General features: G+C 37.5%; 2 protein-coding genes across 2 annotated transcripts; both read left to right on the top strand.

Annotated features, from left to right (window-relative positions):
* Window positions 1-6,940: 6,940 nt before the first annotated feature.
* Window positions 6,941-7,606, top strand: LOC149199544 (uncharacterized). The gene has a single exon (XM_089400608.1). The coding sequence runs from the start codon at window positions 6,941-6,943 to the stop codon at window positions 7,604-7,606; it is 666 nt and encodes a 221-aa protein (XP_089256734.1).
* A 709-nt stretch (window positions 7,607-8,315) lies between these two features.
* LOC149199543 (uncharacterized) lies at window positions 8,316-12,035 on the top strand. Its single transcript, XM_089400607.1, has 5 exons — window positions 8,316-8,377; window positions 8,490-8,827; window positions 8,929-9,001; window positions 9,299-11,123; window positions 11,217-12,035. The coding sequence occupies exons 1-5, from the start codon at window positions 8,316-8,318 to the stop codon at window positions 12,033-12,035; spliced, it is 3,117 nt and encodes a 1,038-aa protein (XP_089256733.1).
* The last annotated feature ends 12,801 nt before the right edge of the window (window positions 12,036-24,836 follow it).

Genomic DNA, 24,836 nt, shown 5'->3' with positions numbered 1-24,836 from the left:
TGGCTTTACCATGCCTTCTGTTCCGACCTCCATCACCTGCCTGCTCGTCATTGTTGCCCCTGTTCCTGCTCGGGCCAGCTCTGTTCGCCTCCTCCGTAGAAATGGTCATGGGAATATGTTGCTCGGTCTCTTCTGTAATGGAAATTGAGACAGTGGCTACAATAACCGGGCGGTTCAAAGAGCTGCGAAACCGAAACTGCATTGTGTGAGGAACATGATGCGGAGGCAGAGGAAAGGTTGTAGTGCGAATAGCTGCAGCTTCACGTCTTGAGTTGTGGAGGCTGGCTCTACCTCTGCCACTTCTTGTATTCGGATACTGACCTGCAAAACTGTGCTGGTGGGGATTTTCGGCAGAGGAGGCAGGGGAAGCAGAGTCATGGCTATGCAAAGCAGGGGAGCGAGAACTTCCGCCTCGCGTGCCACCACGTCGGCTACGCATACGGTGGCGGACCATGGTGGATATGGGAACAGGTAGAGAGTCAGGAGGAGCAGAAGAGGAATTGACAGAAGAGCTTTGCGCGGAAGTTACAGAGGGTTGGAGGTCGTGAGCCGAATTGCAGAGGTTTGTGTGGGAATGGTGGAAGCCATTACCCAAATCAATGAAGCTCACAAGCCAACATCTGCGCCCAGTGCTAGTGCGTTTAGTCGGCTCTCCCGCTTGTGGAGGGCATACACAGTGAAACAGGGGCAGAATCATAGGAATGTTCTTCGGCTCCATGGTTAAGCAGGTAATGGCCTTGCCTCAACTTGAGCAGGCATTAAATGACTCCTGCGAGGTGCCATGAATGCCATTCATGGTGACCTTGGGAAGGTTGCAGAGGGCCATGTGGCCGCCCCGTCCGCCGTCGCCCCGTCTCATCAGCTTAATTACCTTAATTAACACCCGCATCCGGGGACCCAAGGGATTGATATTATAAACCCAAGGGTTTTATATTAAAATCTCAACAGAGTATAAATCCCTTGGGTTTAATATTAATTAATATAATAATATTTAAATTAATATTTAGTAATACAATATTTTCTTAATATATTAATATTTAATATTAGGGTTTATAATTTAGTTTTTATAATTAGGACTTATAATATTGGATTTGATATTATGGTTTATAATATTAAGTTTAAAATATAACATATATTAAGTTGATGCCTATGACGTATATCAACCACATTTATTACTGTGGTTGTGCTAGTAATATGTAGCTATCAATTATGTGTAATTAAAATACACATAAAATTTATTATTTGAAATATTTGGTTAATGATTTATAAAAAAATAAATTTACACTTCTACAAAATGTTTTTGAAAGAATAATTATTTTGAAAGAAAACAAACTTTTATTGTGTGGAGAGGCGCTCTATCACATTTTAAAATAGTAAAATAATATTTTAAATTATCAAATAAAAGATAACAATAATAAAAAAATCAACTTTGGCCATAATTAAAATAATTCAATTTGAACCTTAATTTTGTTGGGCGAAGAGGTGTTCTACAACCTATTATGGGAGAGATGTTTTCACATAACGTTACATTTAAACATAGTAAAACAATACTTTAAAATTAATATCGGGCATAATTAAAATTCTTCAATTTGCACCTTCAAGTTAAAAAAAAGGATGAAATTTAATTTTTCACTAACTTAATATGGAGATGAGTAAACAAAACTTAATTTGGTTTTTAGTTCCAGGAAGAAATGTAATTTCTTCATTACTTAATATGGAAATGACAATAACTAATATTTTTTAGATTGCAGGATGTGTAAGTCATTCTAAATTAAGTGTACATGTGATATTTAAAACAATAATATATTAATAACAATATTATTTTACCGTTAACCATAAGTAAAATATTTCAATGTCAATATTAAATAACATAATTTTATATCTAGTTTTTATAGAGAAAAATAATGTAATTGTTTTCTCAACTTTCCATAACTAGGGAGATGTGTAATTTATTTCATTTTTAATATGGAGTTGGTATATAACATTTTAAAAATATCAATAACAAAGAAAAATTGAACGTGTGTTATAAATAAAATATTTCAATACACAAATTGAGTAAAAGATATTAACATGAAACATGTAGAGTCCGAAGATTGTCCTACCATGACATCCTTTTTGCCTAATGATCCTCTCTTTTCCTATATATTTACCACCTAAATAAAGCCATATCCACCAGGTTTTGATGAAGGTATGCAATAATATGTCTTCTTGTTCATATTTAACTTTATACCCTATTGTAATGTTGAAGTTACAATTGGCTACCGAATGAGTCCGTTTTCACAGCTAATCCAGGTTTCCGTAGTTGTCTCCATTGTTTGCAAGGTTCTGGAGTTCCAGGTCAGCAACGAAAGGTGCGGATGGATAGAGGATGGCTCCATTGTGGATCCCTTCCTATCCCCTCGAAACTGTTCATGAAGATAAGTGTAGGAGATCACGGTCAAACTCCAAGTCAACCTCCAGATTAATAATCCGATATTCGATCGAAACCTTATTGTTTTTCTTTCAGAACAACAAAACGAAGATTTAGCAATATAAATTTAGATAAGATAAATATATTAGGCTTGAATTACTCATGCAGTTATGCCAGAGACCTGTTTATAAAACTTATGGCTGCACTGTGATTTGGGTGCGCGTCGGATGATGTAATTTTGAACAGTTTGTGAATTCCATTTGAATCGAATTGGTTTTGTGTGTAGGCGTTGTGTTGGTTGGAAGCTATGAACTGCTATGTGGAGGGCCCTGACAAACAATGACAGGTTTTAATCAATTGCTATACGATTTCCTTTCATTCTTCAAATGCTTTGTTTTGTGTGAAAATGCAACATAATGTTTTCGCCAACGAGTTGTTATTTGCATAAGTACTTTCATTTGCTTTATATCTAGTATAGCCTGTTATTTAATTTGCTTTATACCTGGTACAACATGGTTATTCCATTTGCTTATTATCTAGCATAGCTGAAGTGTGTTTAATTCATAGTATAGCTGTTGCTTGGATTATTTTGTTTGAGCGAAAATTGAATAAGTAAAAGAGTGAGAGTTCTCTCCTAAACAATTGAGTTCAGACAATATTTATTCATAGTTGATAGAATAAATTTCTTTTTGCATTTAGTAAATTAGAAGCTGCAGCATCAAGATTCAGGATCAAAAATCCCCAAAACAATCTAATACAAGTAGGATCACTCTCATATCATCTGTGAACTAATTAGATAGAGATTGACTCCTAGGAAACTTAGCCAACATCTTTAAGAATTACAACACTAACATAATTGACAAACACCACCTCCATATCCATCTTAAGTTTAGATCCTAACAAATACATAACAACCTAATGAATAACCTCTAAGCACATATTGTGCACCTATACTTCATCAGTCTACCTGCCTGGGTTGACAATTTATGATTGACAATTTAAAGACCTTAAATTGGCTAAACAAAACATATATAGTGAGAGAAATATTTCTTATTCCGTTAATAGTTGCTTTCTATTTCAATGTATGAGGGATATTTGTAATTCTTTCAATGCTTATTATGGATTTGGTATGTAATATTTTAGAAAATAATAATAATAAAAATAATTAAATGTATGCATACTAGAAAAAATATAAGGGGGCGTGTTTTAACATTTTAATGTGGAGAACGTGAATTATAAATAAAATGTTTCAATGTTAACTATATATATACATATTATATCAACCTAGATCCATCTTAACTCTAGATCTACCAAGCACCGAGAGGGATCAAATCTCTTTTCACTCTAAAAGTTTGCATCTCAATAAGTTTGATCCATCTAGACACTTGGTAGATCCAGAATCAAGATGGATCTAGGCTGGTATAATTAGAAGTAATTTTAAGTTTTATTTTAAAATAAAAAATAATAATAAAATAAATAATAAGAGAATGCTTTAGTTTCTCGACTTGAAGGAATACATTCCCTCTAAGGCATCTTCTTATTGTAAGGGACTTATTCATCATCCTAAAACATATGCGATTTGGAACAAAAGCCAAAAATATTATATTATTTAAGTCATTCTTAGCATGATTAAAACTTTGGTTTGAAAAATGAGCTGAACTACGAGATTGAATGGTTCCATTTGTACAACAAACTAATTAATTATTTGGCAACTTGTCAACCAACCAATTCCCTAATTTTAAGGGTCCGAAGCCTTTGGTATTTTGTATACCTTTGCATGAATGGTTATTTTGGGCAGTGTAAAACTCCTTAAAACTACAAGGACTACCTAACTATGTAAATCATCTATGTGCCCTCACCATAATATTTATTTAAATAAAATTCACCTGTTTTTATAAAATTTAAATACTTAAATTCCTCGATTGGGGTGTGAGACAGTTCATTTCCCATCTCGGGACTTACGTCATGAGTAAATTGAATGATGAAAGGGTTGGAGGCAACCCAACCCATGCCCTCACATGCTCGATCATGAATGTGGGAGAAGAATGAATCACCGACCAATGAAGGAGAACAAGGGCGGTGCATGGAGGCCCTGTACTCCTCACACTAGAAGTAGGGTATTATTGTTGGCAGTGTGCATGCACAATAGTTATTACGAAGGTGAAGGTGACGAGATTATCAATTGTTTGGAAATCCTGAATGGTGTTGCTTCGTCGAGGTTTCATAACTCTCAGCAAGGTAGAGAGACCATGATGGCTGGTGAATTGAGCGAAAGATGTGGGCAAGAAGTGGAGGATACCAAGGTTTGTCACCCACATCCAGAGGAATTGGCTCCTTCAGAGGTCTCCTCTTGCGGGTATGTCCATATGGAAGTTTCCTATTTTGTATTTCCCATATCCGGTCTATGTCTGTGTGTTTTCGTTCGCGAAGTCTGGTCACTATATACGACATCAATGAGATACCAACCCATGAAAGGAGGAAGGAAATTATGGGTATCTGTGGCAAATTTTTTGTGGATTCGTCTGTTGTTTCTATATACTTCAATATTTTGCTTTTGTGTATGGGAATGTATTTAGAGGCTCTGGTATGGAATTTCATTTGATTTATTCGTTGGCCTGCTTGTAGTCGTCCTTGGGGTTTTTGTTGAATCTGTTCGAGAATTTGAACATAACCCTCCTTTCTTTGTTTAATTATTTCAGTTCTCTTTTTCCAGAGGTGACTGGGATGGTCCCTATCCACTCTATAAGCCATATTCATTATTATACCCCTATCACTGGGTGGGTTGGTAAAATTTTATCTCATAGCTATCTGTTTGTCTTCCTGACTACTCACATAGGTCGTTTAGTGTGGAAATAGTTGTGGATTGTTAAGACATACACCAACTATGCGTCAACCTATCACGCCCAGTTTTGGGTTTAACCATCTTAGTAGTCATTTGTGCATCTGTTTGATTGTTAATGTCATGGTCTGCCCTTCATCTGCCTCCGGATTGTTGAACATAGGAGGTCTTGGTCATGGAAGAGGAATGGATAGCACCATAAGGCTAGTCATCCCTAATCTCGACCTTCAAGAAATCGTGGTCTTTGAACCACCTCTAGCCTTATTCATGATGCAACTCGAGTTTTTAATATTGGCCTCTGGAACAGGTCTGTCAATTAATCTCGGGGTGGGAGGCAGAACTGAACCAACAGATGGCAATCATGACATTCAAACATATATATGTTTGCTTCACAATATCAAACTCTTTCAGTTTTGGATGGCATATAATGCAATTAGGTGACCAACAGATCTAGTTTCCTGTCGAGCAGATTGAGGCCACCTAACAATTTTATCTATGCATGTAACCCGCCTTTTAAGAAAAGTAATGGAAAAGGTCTTTCCAAGCTTACCAAAAAAAATTAAATAAATAAATTAGTTACTTTTTAAGGATGAGGTAAGCCAATTGTCAAATTGATATACCTCTTTGTTTGTAGGACAAACAACCCCGATTCCCCACTATTAAAGTTTATGGATGTGTATATACTCTACCTACTCCGGATTTAAACCTAAATAATAATAATAATAATTGAATTTTAAGGTCATGTTAAATTGGACTAAGAGATCTCCTTGATTGCAAGACAAAGGACCCACCTCCCCACTATTAAAATTTGTAAGGATGAGCATACTCCACCCTTTAAATTTAAAGCTATAATTTTACGAAAAAAACACATATTTTTAAATAAATTCACTCATTTATACTCTACCAAAAATAATTAAATTAAATGTTATTAATTATTATACCTATCCAATTGCTTTTAGTGTGTATTAGATTTTCTTTGATGAATTTTTTTTTTGTGGCTTATCCATAGTTTAACATTGGGAATTCAATTTTTGTTATGTTTTATTATTATTTAAATTTATTTATTTGTAAGGTGATTGGTTGAGGTCTTATTATGGGTTGTTTAATAACTTCCATTTCTATTAGTTACTAATTTTTGTTTTTAATTTTATTTCCTATTATTTATTTTTCTTTTCTCTCATGACTTTTAGTTTTTACTCCATATTTTAAATTTAAGGCAACTTGTTATTTATTATTTATTTTTTATTTTTAAGGCAACCATGGTTCGCAGTCACTGAGTGGCCGCTACGTCCACAGACAATAATCCACACAAATCCACCAAAGACAATCTAATATATCGGGTCTAACCAGAAGGGCATCAAGGAGATTTGACCTCGTGACCTCCTAATAGGCAAGGTACTTAGGAATGAGGGCTCGACCAATTGAACTATCCCTTCAGGCTAAGACGACTTGTTATTATATTAAAAACATATTTTAATAAATTTAATCATAAAAAATTAGTATATATGTTAATATAAACAATATTAGTTACTCATATTTCTTAATTTGTGGTGATGACATTTAACAATATACTATTTTATTAATTGTTTTATTTTTTTGATAATTTTTTTTTGATATATATGCTTTGATATATTTAATTTAATTAAACTATATTTAAACTAAGTAGCAGATAAGACCCACTACCAGACGTTATGGATGCTTCTCGAAAAGTTCTGGTGGGCAGAGTCAGGGGTCGAACATACTCCGCGGAGAGACTCAAGCTTTGGGTGAATGAGATTTGGGGGTCCTTCTTTAAAGAACTTCCGGAGGTTATGGTGCTTACAAGGGGCTGGTTTGCCCTACATTTTCAGAGGCCTGAGTACACACAGTGGGTTCTCACCCAATTTTGGCACATTGAGCTCGCTCCGGTCCTCCTCAAACGATGGGACCCCCTTTTCGATCTAGAGCGCGAACAGCTTGGGGAAGGACCCATATGGGTACGCCTTCCTGGATTACCTTGGCAATTCTGGAATCAGTTTACCTTCAAAAAAATTGGGGACACATTAGGAACTTATCTGGAGCATGATAGATCATATGAGAAGACAGGCACCAGGACTATGGCACGAATTCTGGTTAATATAGATATCAGGCCCGGGCTGGTGGAAAAGATCACCCTACACCATAATCATGTCTCGCGCAAACAGCCCCTTGACTATGAGGGTGTGCCATACCGATGCAGGAGGTGCCACAAAGTTGGGCACCTCTACAAGGATTGCCCATTGTTAGCAAAGGTGATATCTGAGGACTCTAAGGGTCCCCGTCAACAGACTACGGTGAATCAAAATGATGGCGAGCACATGCCTTCGGCGGGGGCATAGACTCAACAGGAGATCCCCACCATGAGGAAGGGGGACAGTGTTACAAAATCTACTCGTTGCAAGGACTTGGATGCACCTGGACCGCCGCGGACCCGCTCGAAGACTGCTGGGAAGACCACTGAACCGGCCGCGACTGCACCTTCTCGTCCGGGTAATGATTCCATCCCCCCTCTCTCACATTCTTACTCTATTAATATGCTATCTAATGTTCATTCATCTCTTCTAGCCCCGCATTCTGAATCTGTTCCCTTTCCCTCCATACTCTGCACCATCGCCCCACCTCCGCCATCCATTTCAACCACCCCTCCCTCGCACAACCTGATTCTACGGGATGCGGATCCTTCATCTTCTCCGGATATATCCGGCTCCCATCATTATCACCTGAGGCCTAGAGCCCGGCCTCGTATTTTAGGTCTGGGCTCATCCCCCGGTCGTCTCCAAAAACAGAAACGAGGCAGACCTTCACATATTTCTTCGGCCAAGTTAAATGCCATGGCTGATGTCGCCATGGGGCGACAGGCTACTATTGAAAGGGCACTTAGAGCTATCGAGCCCATGACCTGTGGTGACCCATGATCTGGCTCTCCTTCAACTGCAGGGGATTAGCCAACCCCAAAAAACGATTGGCTCTCAAAAGACTTCTTCAAGTATCTAGATGTGATATTATTTTTCTTCAAGAGACCCTGTGCACAGCTGAGGTGGCGGTGAGATGCCTGCAAGGCTTACTCCCGGGTTGGATTCTGCACGGACTGGATGCATGTGGGCGATCAGGTGGATTACTCATTGGCATCAATCCAAGGATGTGTAGGTCTCTCTCCGCCTGGGGGGGCAGAGGTTTCCTCGGAATGGATATTATGGTGGGTGAACTGGGTTTCCCGATCAGATTTATCAATATATATGGTCCTAACCAGCATCGACTTCCCTTCTGGCAAGACTTTCTATCCGGTAACCATATCACACAACATACAGTGATTGGGGGGGACTTCAACTTTTCACTGGGAATTGGAGAATCATGGGGACATAATGCCCAGTGGGATACCATTGCGGATCAAATGCAATTGCTCCTAGACTCTCATCACCTGGTGGACATCCCTATGAACAAGAAACTACCTACTTGGCACAATCAGCGCACAGGGGAGGCTGCACTGGGGAGGCGTCTGGACAGATTTATGATGCACCAGGAACTTATTCAGTTATGCCCACTATACAGACAATGGGTTGGTACGGGGGGTCTATCTGATCATCAACCGATATTTCTTCAGATTAGTGACAACAAGCCTAAGCCGAGATCTCCATTCAAATTTTTTGCTGGCTTTCTACAGGAACCGAATTATATCAAGTTGGTCAAGGACTTCTGGGCAACATAGCCCCCTCTGCGGGAGCAGAGGAAGGCCCGTGATTTCTGTGAAAGGCTCAACAAACTCAAAGCATTGACTGAGAACTGGGCGTCATACAAGAGGAAGAGGGACGAACAGATTTTGATGGATACTGAATCACAAATTGCTTCATTGACTGATGACAAAGGATCTGGTTACCTTACTGATGATTCCAAATCTCTACTCAGTCGACTGCATGGACAAAAAGCAAAAATCCTACAAGAAAAGGAGGAGCAGTGGAGGCTTAAAAGTAGAGCCATTTGGCTCAAAGCGGGGGACTGTAACACTAAATTTTTCATAACTTAGCCAACGGCAGGAAGGCTTCAAACACCATATGGAGACTTCCAAGGGAGCCAGACGGATGGGCTACCACTCATCAGCAATTAGCTAGACTTGGGGTATCCCACTTCAAGGGTCTTTTCACAGCCCCACCTGAAGTCAATCTTCCTGATATTATTCGAATTGTAGAAAAGTTCCCTCGGTTTGTTAATCAGGAGGACTTGGATGATCTTACAGAACCTGTCACTTCTCAGGAGCTTGAAAACACACTTAAATGGTTCAAGAGAGATAAGAGTCCGGGACCAGATGGTTGGCCGGTGGAATTCTACCTGGCATTTTATGAACAGATGGGAGAGGATCTATTAGCTGTTGTTGAGGAAAGCCGAATCTCGGGGCACATCCACCCGCCTATGAATCAGACCTATATTGCCTTGATCCCCAAAGCTGATGAACCCACTTCTTTCAATGATTTTCGGCCCATATCCCTCTGTAATTGCCTCTACAAAATTATAGCCAAGATTATAGCCAACCGTATTAAGCCGATTCTATCCTCCCATATTTCTGCTGAACAATTTGCTTTTCTCCGAAATCGCCATATACAGGAAGCTATTGGCACTGCCCAGGAAACCTTACATTCCATCAAACTGAAGAATCTGAAAGGAGTTTCCTTAAAAATAGATCTTACAAAGGCATTTGACAAGGTAAATTGGCTATATCTCAAGATGATACTTATACACCTGGGCTTTCCTCAGCCATTTATAAACTGGATCATGGGCTGTGTATCTTCCGTCTCTTTTGCCATTCTCATTAATGGGGCAGCCTCAGATCGCTTTTACATCAACAGGGGTATCAGGCAAGGATGCCCACTCTCTCCACTACTCTTTCTCATAGTAATGGAAGGGTTGAGTAGGCTTATAGCGGATGCAAAAAGGAATGGGGAGCTAAGTGGTCTCAAAATTACCGAACAACTCTCCATTACCCACCTCTTGTTCGTTGATGATATTCTCATATTCCTCAATGGTAGTGTCAGAGATAGCACTGCACTATATAGTATACTCCAACTATTCTGCAAAGCCACAGGTATGGAAATTAACAGGGACAAGTCCACCAGATCATTGACGAGATGTACTCAACAAGAAACTCTGTTGGCTATCCAGTTCTTCCCCTTTCTGGAAAATAATTTACTGGAAGGCATAAAATATTTGGGATTCAGATTGAGACCGGATGGTTACAAAACTGAACACTGGGTGTGGCTCATTAATAAAATTGAAAAGAGGATAACTTGCTGGCACCATCGCTTACTATCAAAAGCTGGCAGATTACAGCTGATCAAATCGGTTCTTGAGGCCACACCAGTATACTGGATGTCCCTCACCTGGATACCGAAGGGCATTCTACAAAAAATTCAACAAATCTGCAGCAGATTCCTGTGGAATGGAAACAAAAAGGGAAGGATCTTTGCATGGACTAGATGGCCCCTTGTAACTATGCCCAAGAACTGGGGTGGGTGGGGACTTAAATCCCTCTCAGAATTTGCACAAGCCTTAACTGCAAAGCAGGGGTGGGCGCTACTCAAGATGGACAGCCTATGGGCAGAAGTTATTCACAAAAAATACATTTGGCCTTCAAATATCATAGACTGGGTTCGTAGACCTGCATGGAATCATCAGGGTGTTTCGGTGATCTGGAAAGCTACCCTTAATGCACTGCCCCTCATCAAGGAAAACCTCTTATGGAAAATAGGTAATGGATCTCAGGTTCGCATTGGACTGGACCCATGGCCTGGGTCAGGAAACGCTCACCTACTACCAGCAGACATGATCCGACACCTCAACCACAAGGGGATCAAACACTTAGCACAGGTCGGTGACCCAATCCGATCTACCATCTTCTCGTAGGCTTGGATATTGGACCAACAGTGGCAATTAACAGATGAGTGGGTGGATCTATGGCAGCGATACACACAGGCACTCACTGAAACTCATATTAAGCTACATGAGCAGGAAGATGAGCTCATTTGGGCACCTGCTCAATCAGGCATATATACACCAAAGTTGGGCTATTTAAAGCTCATTGAGGACAAGAAGCCTGAACCACTCAAAAATTGGTGGTCAAACATCTGGCAGTTACAAGCTCAGCCCAGAGCCAGACTTTTAATGTGGAGCATTTTGGCGAATAAAATACCAACTGGGGAAAACCTAAAAAGAAGAGCCTTTGCTGGACCTACCTGGTGTGTACTCTGCAACAAGGCAGAGGAATCTACATATCATCTATTTCACTCTTGCGAAGTCACCATTGAAATTTGGCAGCAGGTCAAACTTGCTCTCAACATCACAACAGACTGGCATGCTGATGATTTACCCACCGCCTGGGATCTATGGTGGTCCGCTGTGTCTACGGAGAAAGCAAGAAATTTGCCATTAGTGGTGTCCATACACATTTGGTACAAACGCAATGAAATCATTTTTGCGGAAGGTAGGAGCAACTGGCAGATTCTTCCACCTACCATATGCGCTGCATATACAGAAATCCCATTTGATACTAAATCCAATGCGCCCAGGCATATAGTTCCCGAAATTATAAACAGGAATATGCCGTGGGCATATTTTGATGGGGCCGCATCAGCTCATGGGTCTGGAGGGGGTATTCTTTTCCACATTACAGAATCTCATTATTTTCATCTGAGACTGGGTCTTGGTCTGGGTACCAACAATCATGCCGAACTTATCACATTGAGACATCTTCTTTACTTCGCACTATCTAAAAACTGCTGACAAATACAAATCTTTGGTGATTCAAAGATAGTGATTGATTGGGCAAACAATTCTTCCATTTGTCATACATACTCTTTGAAACATATCTTGGAAGAAATTGTTTTTTTCAAAACACATTTTGACCGGATCACTGTTTCTCATATTTACAGGGAAAGAAATTCAACTGCTGACCGGCTCTCGAAAGAAGCGGCGGATCGGCCTCTAGGCGATTGGATGATCGAAGAATACAGTCCAGACGGGATGCACGTTTTTTACCACCGCCCCTACATAGATGGTCTGCAACAAGGGGACATCCTCCCCTTCTGATTTCTGAATTTTGATACAATTGTCATTGCTCTGTATATATTGGCATGGATCTGTTAGTCGCTTATGTATAGCTTTTTGATCAGAGGTAAAAACCTCAAAATTTTGCATATTGTAGAACTTTATGTATATCTGTTAATATTTGTAAATGGATACAGCCTCATCGTATCCATAGAGACACTTATGGGACAATATTTTTTGTAACTACTGAACAGTGGTATACCACGCTTCCGCATATGCCTTGGCATCTACAGCATGTAATCTCTATTATACCTCTTAATAGAAATTATGAACTCTATTTTCCCCGGAAAAAAAGTAGCAGATACTAACTACTATATAACACTTTTTATTTAAATAATCACAATTACAATATTTTTATTAAAAAATTATACCACCAGCATGTCTCTGATGAAAGTTTGCCTAAAATTGTAGAATCTGATGCCAATGATCATGGATGGGGTGGTGTGCTAAAGTAGGTTAAAGGTGAGGAAGAACAAATAATACAATTTGCTTTAGGTATATGGAATACTGTTGAACAAAACTACTCCACAATTGAAAAGGAAGTCAAAGCAGCTTGGAACTGTATTGACAAGTTTGACATACATTTGGTAAATAAAAGATTTCTCTTAAGAACAAATGCTTTTGCCATGAAAAAATTATTGACTAAAGACATCAAAAGACCAAGAGAAGCAAAGTTTGCAAGATGGCAGACTCTATTTTCAAACTTTTATTTTGATATAGAGCACATAAAAGGCACACTAAATTGTATTCCTGATTTTCTTAGTAGAGAAAATATCCAAGAGCAAGTGCATCTTATGGTGATAGTCACAGAATGGGATATACAAAAAAATCATGAAACATTCCACCAAATCCCAGACTCCATGAAATGGCAAGAATATAGAGATACTTGGAAGCCCACCTGGCAACTCAGAAACACCCAAGTACTGGATGCAAATATCCAACCTCACAAAGATCTACAACACCTAGTCCCAAAAAGAAAGATTTATCCCAAATCTAGCAGATGGATTCCTGACATGGTATTCACCCACTCCAACAGATTGGCAGAAACAACACAAGAAGCATTAAATCTTCATTTTAAAGATTTAATCGAAATTTGGCAAGAAGAAAACAACAGACTAAACATTTATCATAAATATTTTGTGATAAATCGAACCAGAGACCCATTATTTAATACAAAATTAATGTGGCCCCATCATAACCCAAAGTTTATTTTCCCAGGTACCATTTATGAATTCTCTGGATACAAGAAATTATGGTGGCATCTTCTCTGTAGAGACAACCAGGGGCAATTTATTATACATTACTCAAATTTGGATCTATGTTTGTTACCCAATTCCTTCACCGCCTAGACTGGTTAAAAGAATGGTGGGAAATGTTTGGCCTCAATAAAACTACCATGGACCCGATCTATTTTGAATCAGGATACCAAATGCAATGTGAAGAATGTGAGGGAAGAGATTGTTTTCATCTTCCTTGTAAAGTTGTTTCTGATCTCGACAAATATTCAGATAATGAGATCCTCTTGGATTTCATGACCAAACATCATCAATGGCAGTGATGAAAAAGATCAAACATCAAGTTGTCTTAGGGAAACCCATGATTGTACGAAGGATATTTACTAAAGCATGGGACACTTGTTTATATCCCAAATGAAGATTCCCTAGTACAAATATATTGGGATCTTAACCACTGTAATTATATCCATTCCTCGTGGGCCTTGCACGATAAAGGTATCCATTGTGTAAATAGTTTATGATGTCTAGTCACCTGACTATGAGAGTGACTGGTATCATGGGAATCCAATAAAATCTCCACTGTGTACATAATAAACCAGTATCGTGGGATTTTGAAAAAACATCTCCACTATGTAAATCAGGGGATATTTTATGCCCCACTACTCACTTTAAGGACGATTCTCGTCCTAGAAAATCTGACCTGATGATTTACTAAGACTCGGAGCACTTCTCCAACTACTGGTGAGGTTTGACCCACATCTTAGCAAATCTACGATAAAGATATGAGTCTGTATCGAAGGTACCACAAAGGATGCTCTTTGTCTCCCCTACCTTCTTATAAATAAGGGAGAAGTCAGTCATGAAGGGTATCGAGAGTTGGAGTCTAAAGAGAGTCATTGAGTCAAGAATCATCCCTGCTCTGCATCTGCATCTCTAAGGCGATCTGCTTGCATCACAGAGAAGTTCTTAGTTTGTGTGGAGTCATAGTAAGTCTGAGAAGCCTATGCATCAGGACTAATAATCCTGGTGAGAACCTAAAGTGGCCAGATTTTGTTAGGAGAAAAAATTGAGTCTTGCTTGTTCTGAGTTCTCAAATTCATAGACAGAGTCTGCAAAAGGCCAGGAAGCCTTCAGTTTCTAACTTGTTTTGAGTTAGTATAACTGATAAATGCCTTAGCAGCCAATCTCTGATAAGATCTGAGACTCTCTGATTGTAATCATCTGCTTCAAATTAATAAAAGAAGAAGTTCATAAATTATATCGTGTTATTATTTATAACTATGTGAGATTCACTGGAGATTTGCTTAGGATACTGGAGTGCAATTTTGCTCACATTGGCAGGAGGCCATCAAAGAGATTGTTTTGCATTGGATCTAACTGAAGGTTCGTGTACGAGTTTGTGTAACACAGTAATCAAATTATATTGCAAGCTTCATTCTCCGTCAGAGGAAGCCTCTGAGATCGTGCGGTCAAATTTGTATCAGAGCCAATAACGTTTGGTTCCTCGGTAATTCTATAAACTCCTCTTTATTAAAAATGGAAGCAAGAAGAAGATTTGTCTCTTTCTGAGAAATGCAAGAAAAAGAACATAATATAGTTGATATAGATATTTAAAATCTCTTTGATAAAGCTTCTTCTTCCATCATAAACAGTGCCAAATTAGAAATTATAGAAAATCAACCTTCGTCATGTTGGAAGCTCCCCTCGATTAGTCCATCAAATGTATATTCTAATCTTTTGATGTTCCACTTAAAGGCCATTACCCAAGTTTCTGTTAAAGAATGTGTTAGTCAAGTGCAAGAGAATGCTGAATCCATTCAAACAATCCCATTGTTAGATATGAAATAACAACAAAAGAGGCCCAAAACATAATACCTCTTATATCCATCTTGGTTGTATAAGAGTCAAAATTTCTACCCTAACCCACAAAGGGTTAAATACTTTTGTTTTGGCCACCATTCGTGATCTTACACACAACAAATATACTGATTCCATCCTTGGAGGGATTGTTGCTCCTCTTTCAAATGGCCCTGTATGGTTTGATTGTTATCCAAATTTTTCAGTTTACGTTTTTGATGAGCACATCAAAGACATTCTACAGTTGCAGATTAAAACCTCTAGTTTTGACATGAAGAGAAAAAGAACAAATATTTCTATTCATACCAGAGGATGTTTTCGCCATACCAATACACTTTATCTTGCCATTTTACACTCTCCCAGTCAAGAGTCCAAGTCAAGTGTAGTAGTGCTTACGGATGCTCACAACCAAAAAATAGAACATCAAATGATCAAATGGGAAGAATTGAGCTTTCCTAAAAATTGGGTAGTAGATATCCCAAAGACTCCAAAAATTCAGAATATAACATCTGCACAAATTAATGAAGATTCCTCATCTGCAGTTTTATCTTATCCTAGAAAATATACTATTCCGAGAAGGAGGACAGCCAAAGCAGTAGAAGAATATAAAACTTTTCATCCAAATCCCTATGAAGCTTCTACATTACCCATTGTAGAATCCACTTCTGGTTGTACAAACTGTATTCATACTAAATTGTTTGAGCTGGGTCAAGTCTTAATTTTTTCCGATTTAGTAGTAAAATGCCCTGCTTGTCAGTATCTGGTCAATATAAACTCTCTTGTACATATGACCATCCACTAGAATCATAATCCAAGAACTGGAGAAGCACCCTTTGTTCTTATAAATTTTTTTTGACCAAATCCCAAAAGTAATGACATCTCTTTTCCTCATGATGAAATCCTGGTCATACACGAACTACCGTCACTCACCAATGAAGATCCTAGGTTAACAAATATGTTCAACAAAATGCGTCCAGCTAAGCCTAGGTATGGGTTGGGATACCTTGAACAGATGGATTAGCTCATTACACCATGCATATTTCAAAATCCTTTACCTCATGACTACAAACAACCATCAAAGCCCGAAAATTCTTTTCCCTCATGGAAGGATGTCCTAAACACAAAGTAGATACACAATGGATGAAAAGAATGTTGAACTGGGATTTGTTTTCTCACCCAGATTCAAATGAATTCAATATGACAACTTCTATAGAAGAGAAACAAAGTTTCTCTGAAGTTTAGAAAGAATATATGAGCCAAACAAATTCATGGATTTCCTTTCATGAATTGAAAAAGCAACCAGAGAACATTGGTATCCAAATGATCTCTACAGAAAGTTCCACCAAGAATTAGTGGACAACCCTTTATGGAACAAATATAGTATCTTCATCTGTCTTTCTACCCTATAAAGGGATTGTTTTAGGAGAAAAAGACAACACTTCTAAAGCTGCCCCCCTTGTTCTAACAGATGAATTTGCCATAGGGACTGATGGCAAAATAAAAAAAGTGGGTGAGCAGTTGAATTGGACTAATACTGTTCTCAAAGGACTTGCTATACATTCCTCAACTCATTTTGCATAGAAAGAACAAATTGAGTCGTTGCAAGCCTCTGTAAATAAAAATCTGAATGAGTTTCAGTTTTCCATTTCTACTCTGGAAGGCTTTGTCCATGAAGGAACTAAAGCCACATCATCTTTGTCAGAACAAATCAATAGCCAATATGGAGATATTGAGAAAGAATTCGACATTTTAAATTTAACCCAAGAAAGAATAAAATAATTATCTTCCAAATTCAGTGAACTCACCATCTCTACCAAAGACAAAGACATTCCTACTTCTATGTTATTTTGTCATCCCATTTCTATTCAGACAAAATCTGTTGAAAATTTCCCTCATTTGTTCCCCAAAGAAAATCATGATAGATCAAAACCCTCTTCTTCTGATGCACATCTTTTACTAATCTATGAACCTTTGCCCTGTAAACTTTCTCGATACTTTGCTCCTAACCTAAGTGGCAAAGGAAGATTGCCTGAATCCCAAATATTCCATCCCGATTCTCATAAGGAATGGAATGTAGACAACCTCAACTCTGGAAAGATTCGGCAAATGATTGATCAAATGTTCACCGAATATAAGCTGGTGTGTATGAAGGGAAAGCGTGAAGTTGAAGCATGCAAAACATTAATATAATGCTTCACTGGGACCCTCCGAAGATGGTGGGAAGTAGAATCTTTGACGGAATAAACAACGAAAGATGAAGCAGGTGATATTGTGATGAATGATGATGGCAACGCACAAAGTAATATGATAGGCGCACTCACATCAATGATTCTTGAAAATTGGTGTAGTGCTAAAAGTAAGATAGCTGACAAACATTCACAGATTTTAATGAATCTGAAATGTAAAAAGATGTCACAATATGAAGACTTCCATAGAGATTGGGTACAAAGAATATATGAAGTAAAGGATAACAAAAATCTCTTATGGAAACAGGTATACCTTTCTGCTCTCCCCTCTAATTTTGTAGACTACTTAAAGATTCAAGAAATATTTCAAAATCCATATGAATCTTATACTTGGGGAGAAATTTATTGCATTATCACAAAAGCTTTGGTTGGTTTATGTACATATAAAAGTAAATAAGTCTATCTAATAATGGTCAAAACTTCCTGATAGAAAATCAATTTGTAATAAGTATGGCTTATCTCTAGATGATCCAGTTGTACATAGAAAAAGGGCTAAGAAAGCAATAAAGAAAAATTCAAAACAAAAAATCAGTCATTCCACTCAGCCAAGGAGACACAAGAAGAATCCGACAAAAGGATATTACCGACGAGTTCCTCGAACTCACTACTACAGTCCTCAAGATATTCATCTTAGGACACATAAACAAGAAGCATGGAACAAAATTACATGCTAGCTATGTGGAAAACAAGAACACACTTCAAACAGATGTCCGAGTAGAGAGGCATCCAAATTACAAAAGGGGAAGAAATCCCAAGAAAGAGCACACAAATTACAGGGAGAAAGGGGGAAAGAGATGACAGAAATATTCTCATACATATCCAATGCTTTAAATGTGGCTCTAAGTTACATAAAACAGAACAGTGTCCTAACTTCCATGTCAAATAAGAAGTACACATGCTAGACCAGAACAGTTGCAACTCAACTGAAACATCCAGTTTCAACAGCATTAGTGAAGATGAATTGTGTGATCAAGACAACATATTTTTTGCTGAAAATTGTGATTGTACAGATTATGATAATTGTTATTGAAACTTAACAGAAAATGACTCAGAAAGTAGCTTAGATGAACAACCACCACCCCTTCAGAGAGAAAAGCTCAAAGTTTTCATGGCACATCTCAACAATGATGAAGAAGCTAAAGTTTTAACAGGGATAGAAATGTTTCCAGAAGGCGAGATGAAAGCAAAGCTCATGGAGACATTCTTACAAACCATGCTAAAAAATCAAGTATCTACAACCACTTCCACAAGTAAGAGTACTAATACAAAAGATCTTTTTGTTGATGCCTCTTTTGAGAAGAATACCAAATCCTTCCAAAGAAGTCATCAAGAAGATAAACATAGAACACTTACACTCCATGAAGTAAGCCATGAAATCCAAACTCTAAAAAAAGAAATTACAGAGCTCAAAGCTCAAGTCTCCAAATTAGAAAAAGGGAAAATTCCAGAAGAAGAAACTAATTACTCAGGAGCATCATTTTTTCCCAATCCCAAAGTAGAAATCTATGAGACCAAGCCTGTATATTTCAAAAGTTTGAGCAATATGAAGATCATGGCGGTGCAACGCCAACAATATCATGTCATGCTCCAAATCAAAGTCCAAAGTGAGGTCTTTTCCTTAAAAACTTGATTAGACATAGGTGCAAATATAAATTTCTTGAATAAGAAATCAATCCTAGCTAAATATTGGACAAAAGGAAGAAGGGAAGTCCTAGGACTAGGGGCAAAGGGATTTAGTATTCTATATGAAGTCCCTAAGGCAACAATATGTTTTGCACTACTAAAATTGACTTGGACTCTTGACTAGAAGAGTGTAAAATGACAGGATAAAGTGTATTGGTATGGTGAAAACATCCTCTGGTATGAATATAAATATTTGTTCTTTTTCTCTTCATGTCAAAACCAGAGGTTTTAATCTGCAATTGTAGAATGTCTTTGATGTGCTCATAAAAAACATAAACTGAAAAATTTGGATAACAATCAAACCATATAGGGCCATTTGAAAGAGGAGCAAATATACCTCAAAGGATGGAATCAATATATTTGTTGCGTGTAAGATCACGAATGATGGCGAAAACAAAAGTATTTAACCCTCTGTGGGTTAGGGTAGAAATTCTGACTCTTACACAATCGAGATGGATATAGGAAGTATTATGTTTTTGGGCCTCTTTTTGCAGTTCTTTTGTGTCTAACAATGGGATTTTCTAAATGGATTCAACATTCTATTGCACTTGACTAACACATTCTTTAACATAAACTCGGGTTATGGCCTTTAAGTGGAACATCGAAAGATCAAAATATAACATCTGCACAAATCAGTGAAGATTCCTCATCTACAGTTTTATCTTTTCCTAGAAGATCTACTATTCCAAGAAGGAGGATAGCCAAAGCAGTAAAAGGATATAAAACTCTTCATCCAAATCCATGTGAAGCTTCTACAACACCCACTGCAAAATCCTCTTCTGGTTGTACAAATTGTATTCATTCTGAATTGTTTGAGCTGACTGAAGTCTTAAAATTTTCTGATTTAGTAGTAAAATGCCCTTCTTGTCAATATTTGGTCAATCTAAACTCTCTTGTACATATGACCATCCAACAGAATCATAATCCAAGAACTGGAGAAGCATCCTCTGTTCTTCTAAAAAATTCTTGACCAGATCCCAAATGTAATGACATCTCTTTTCCTCATGATGAAATCCTGGTCATACACGAACTACCCTCTCTCGCCAATAAAGATCCTAGGTTAACAGATATGTTCAACAAAATGCAACCAACTAAGCCTAGGTATGGGTTGGGATACCTTGAATAGATGGATGAACTCATTCCACCATGCAGATTTCAAAATCCTTTACCTCCTGACTGCAAACAACCATCAAAGCCCGAAATGTATAAATTCTTTTCCCTCATGGAAGGATGTCCTAAACACAAAGTAGATACACAATGGATGAAAAGAATGTTGAACTGGGATTTATTTTCTCACCCATATTCAAATGAATTGAATATGAAAACTTCTATAGAGGAGAAATAAAGTCTCTCTAAAGAATGGAAAGAATATATGAGCCAAAAAATTTCATGGTTTTTCTTTTATGAATGGAAAAGCAATAAGAGAAAATTGGTATCCAAATGATCTCTGCAGAAAGTTCCACCAAGCATCAGTGGACAACCCTTGATGGAAAAAAGATAGAATCTTCATCTGTCTTTCCGCCCTATAAAGGGATTGTTTTAGGAGAAAAAGACAATACTGCTAAAGCTGCCCCCCTTGTTCTAAAAAATGAATCTGTAATAGGGACTGATGGCAGAATACAAAAAGTGGGTGAGCAGTTAAACTTGACTAATACTGCTCTCAAAGGACTTGTTATAAATTCCTCAACTCATTTTTCACAGAAAGAACAAATTGAGTCGTTTCAGGCTTCTGTAAATAAAAATCTGAATGAGTTTCAGTTTTCTGTTTCTACTCTGGAAGAATTTTTCCGTGAAGGAACTAAAGCCACATCATCTTTGTTAGAAGAAATCAATAGCCAATATGGAGATATTGAGAAATAAGTTGCCTAACCCAAGAAATAATAAAAGAATTATCTTCTAAATTCAAAGAACCGCCATTTCTACCAAAGACAAATAAATTCCTACTTCTATATTATTCCATCATCCCATTTCTATTTAGACAAAATATGATGAAAAGTTCCTTCATTTGTCCCCCAAAGAAAATCATGATAGATCATAATCCTCTTCTTTTGATGCACATATTTTACCAGTCTATGAACCTTTGTCCAGTCAATTTTCTCGATACTATGCTCCTGACCTTAGTGGCAAAGGAAGATTGCTTGAATCCCAAATATTCCATCCTAATTCTCATAAGGAATTGAATGTAGACAACCTCAGCTTTGGACAGATTCATCAAATGATCAGTCGAATGTTCATCGAATATACGCTGGTGTGCATGAAGGGAAATAGTGAAGTTGAAGCATGCAAAACATTAATACAACGATTCATCGGGACCCTCCAGAGATGGTGGGAAGCAAAATCTTCTCCGGCAATCCTTGAAAAAATGATAGAAGAAACAATGAAAGATGAAGCAGGTGATATTGTGATGAATGATGATGGCAACACACAAAGAAATATGATAGATGCACTCATAGATTTTAATGAATCATAGATTTGAACATTGGTGTGGCATTGAAACTGAGATAATTAACAAAAAATCATAGATTTTAATGAATCTGAAATGTAAAAAGATGTCACAATATGAAGACTTCCGTAGAGATTGGGTACAAATAATATATGAAGTAAGGGATAACAAAAATCTCTTATGGGAACAAGTATACCTCGCTGCTCTCCCCACTAAGTTTGTAGACTACTTAAAGATTCAAGAAATATTTCAGAATCCATATGAATCTTATACTTAGGGAGAAATTTATTGCATTATCACATAAAATTTGGTTGGTTTATGTACAAATCTAAAAGTAAATAAGTCTATACAGAAATTGTCAAAACTTCTTGATAGCAGATCAATCTGTAATAAGTATGGCTTATCTCTAGATGATCTAGTTGTACATAGAAAAAGGGCTAAGAAAGCAATATAGAGAAATTCAAAATAAAAAATCAGTCATTCCACTCAGCCAAGGAGACGTAAGAAGAATATGACAAAAGGATATTATCGACGAGATCCTCTAACTCACTACTACAGTCCTCAAGATATTCATCTTAGGACACATAAACAAGAAGCATGGAACAAAATTACATGTTGGCTATGTGGACAACAAGGACACACTTCAAATAGATGTCCTAGTGGAGAGGCATCCAAATTACAAAAGGGGAAGAAATCCCAAGAAAGAGCACACAAATTACAGGGAGAAAGGGGGAAAAGAGATGACAGAAAGCCACTCATACATATCCAATGCTTTAAATGTGGCTCTAAGTTACATAAAACATAACAATGTCCTAACTTCCATATCAAAGAAGAAGTACACATGTTAGACTAGAACTGTTGTGACTCAACTAAAACATCCAGTTTCAGCAGTATTAGTGAAGATGAATTGTCTGATCAAGACAACATATTTCTTGCTGAAAATTGTGATTGTACAGATTCTGATAATTGTTATTGCATCTTAACAGAAAATGACTCTGAAAGTAGCTCAGATGAACAACCAACACTGCTTCAGAGAGAAAAGCTCAAAGTTTGCATGGCACATCTCAGCGATGATGAAGAAGCTAAAGTTTTAGCAGGGATAAAAATGTTTCCAGAAGGCGAGATGAAAGAAAAGATCATGAAGACATTCTTGCAAACCATGCTTAAAAATAAAGTATGTAAAACCACTTCCACAAGTAAGAGTAATACTCCAAAAGCTCTTTTTGTTGATGCCTCTTTTGAGAAGAATATCAAATCCTTCCAAATAAGTCATCAAGCAGATAAACGTAGAACACTTACACTCCATGAAGTAAGCCATGAAATCCAAACTCTGAAAAAAGAAATTACAGAGCTCAAAGACCAAGTCTCCAAATTAGAAAAAGGGAAAATTCCAGAAGAAGAAACAAATTACTTAGGAGCATCATTTTTTCCCAATCGCAAAATCGAAATCTATGAGACCAAGCCTGTAGATTTCAAAGGTTTGAGAAATATGAAGATCATGGCGATGCAACACCAACAATATCATGTCATGCTCCAAATCAAAGTCCAAAATGAGGCCTTTTCCTTAAAAACTTGATTAGACATAGGTGCAGATATAAATGTCTTGAATTAGAAATCAATCCCAACTAAATATTGGACAAAAGCAAGAAGGGAAGTCATAGGACTAGGGGCAGAGGGATTTAATCTTCAATATGAAGTCCCTAATGCAACAATATGTTTTTCACTACTACACTTGACTTGGACTCTTACTGGGAGAGTGTAAAACGATAGGATAAAGTGTGTTGGTATGGCGAAAACATCCTCTGGTATGAATAGAAATATTTGTTCTTTTTCTCTTCATGTCAAAACCAGAGGTTTTAATCTGCAATTGTAGAATGTCTTTGATGTTCTCATAAAAATGTAAACTGAAAAATTTGGATAGCAATCAAACCATATAGGGCCATTTGAAAGAGGATCAACAATCCCTCCAAGGATGGAATCAATATATTTGTTGTGTGTAAGATCACGAATGGTGGCCAAAACAAAAGTATTTAACCCTTTGTGGGTTAGGGCATAAATTCTGATTCTTATACAACCAAGATGGATATAGGAGGCATTATGTTTTTAGGCCTCTTTTTGTAGTTCTTTCGGATCTAACAATGGGATTGTCTGAATGGATTCAACATTCTCTTGAACTTGAATAACACATTCTTTAACATAAACTCAGGTAATGGCCTTTAAGCGGATCATCGAAAGATCATAATATAACATCTGCACAAATCAATGAAGATTCCTCATCTGCATTTTTATCTTTTCCTAGAAGATCTACTATTCTGAGAAGGAGGACAACCAAAGCAGTAGAAGAATATAAAACTTTTCATCCAAATCCCTGTGAAGCTTCTACAACACCCACTGCAGAATCCTCTTCTGGTTGTACAAATTGTATTCATACTGAATTGTTTGAGCTGGCTCAAGTCTTAAATTTTTCTGATTTAGTAGTAAAATTCCCTACTTGTCAATATCTGGTCAATCTAAACTCTCTTGTACATATGACCATCCACTAGAATCATAATCCAAGAACTGGAGAAGCACCCTCTATTCTTCTAAAAAATTCCTGCCCAAATCCCAAATGTAATGACATCTCTTTTCCTCATGATGAAATCCTGGTCATACACGAACTACCCTCTCTCGGCAATGAAGATCCTAGGTTAACAGAGATGTTCAGCAAAATGCGTCCAGCTAAGCCTAGGTATGGGTTGGGATACCTTGAACAGATGGATGAGCTCATTCCACCATGCAGATTTCAAAATCCTTTACCTCCTGACTGCAAACAACCATCAAAGCCCGAAATGTATAAATTATTTTCCCTCATGGAAGGATGTCCTAAACACAAAGTAGATACACAATGGATGAAAATAATGTTGAACTGGGATTTTTTTTCTCACCCAGATTCAAATGAATTCAATATGACAACTTCTATAGAAGAGAAACAAAGCCTCTCTGAAGAATGGAAAGAATATATGAGCCAAAAAAA

The sequence above is a fragment of the Pinus tabuliformis genome, chromosome 2_1 (assembly GCF_031772625.1).
Source record: "Pinus tabuliformis cultivar Carrire ecotype Pingquan chromosome 2_1, CPIR1, whole genome shotgun sequence".
In the NCBI taxonomy this organism is placed as follows: domain Eukaryota; kingdom Viridiplantae; phylum Streptophyta; class Pinopsida; order Pinales; family Pinaceae; genus Pinus; species Pinus tabuliformis.
The sequence above is the reverse complement of the archived record's forward strand: the minus strand, read 5'-3'. Positions and strand labels throughout refer to the sequence as shown.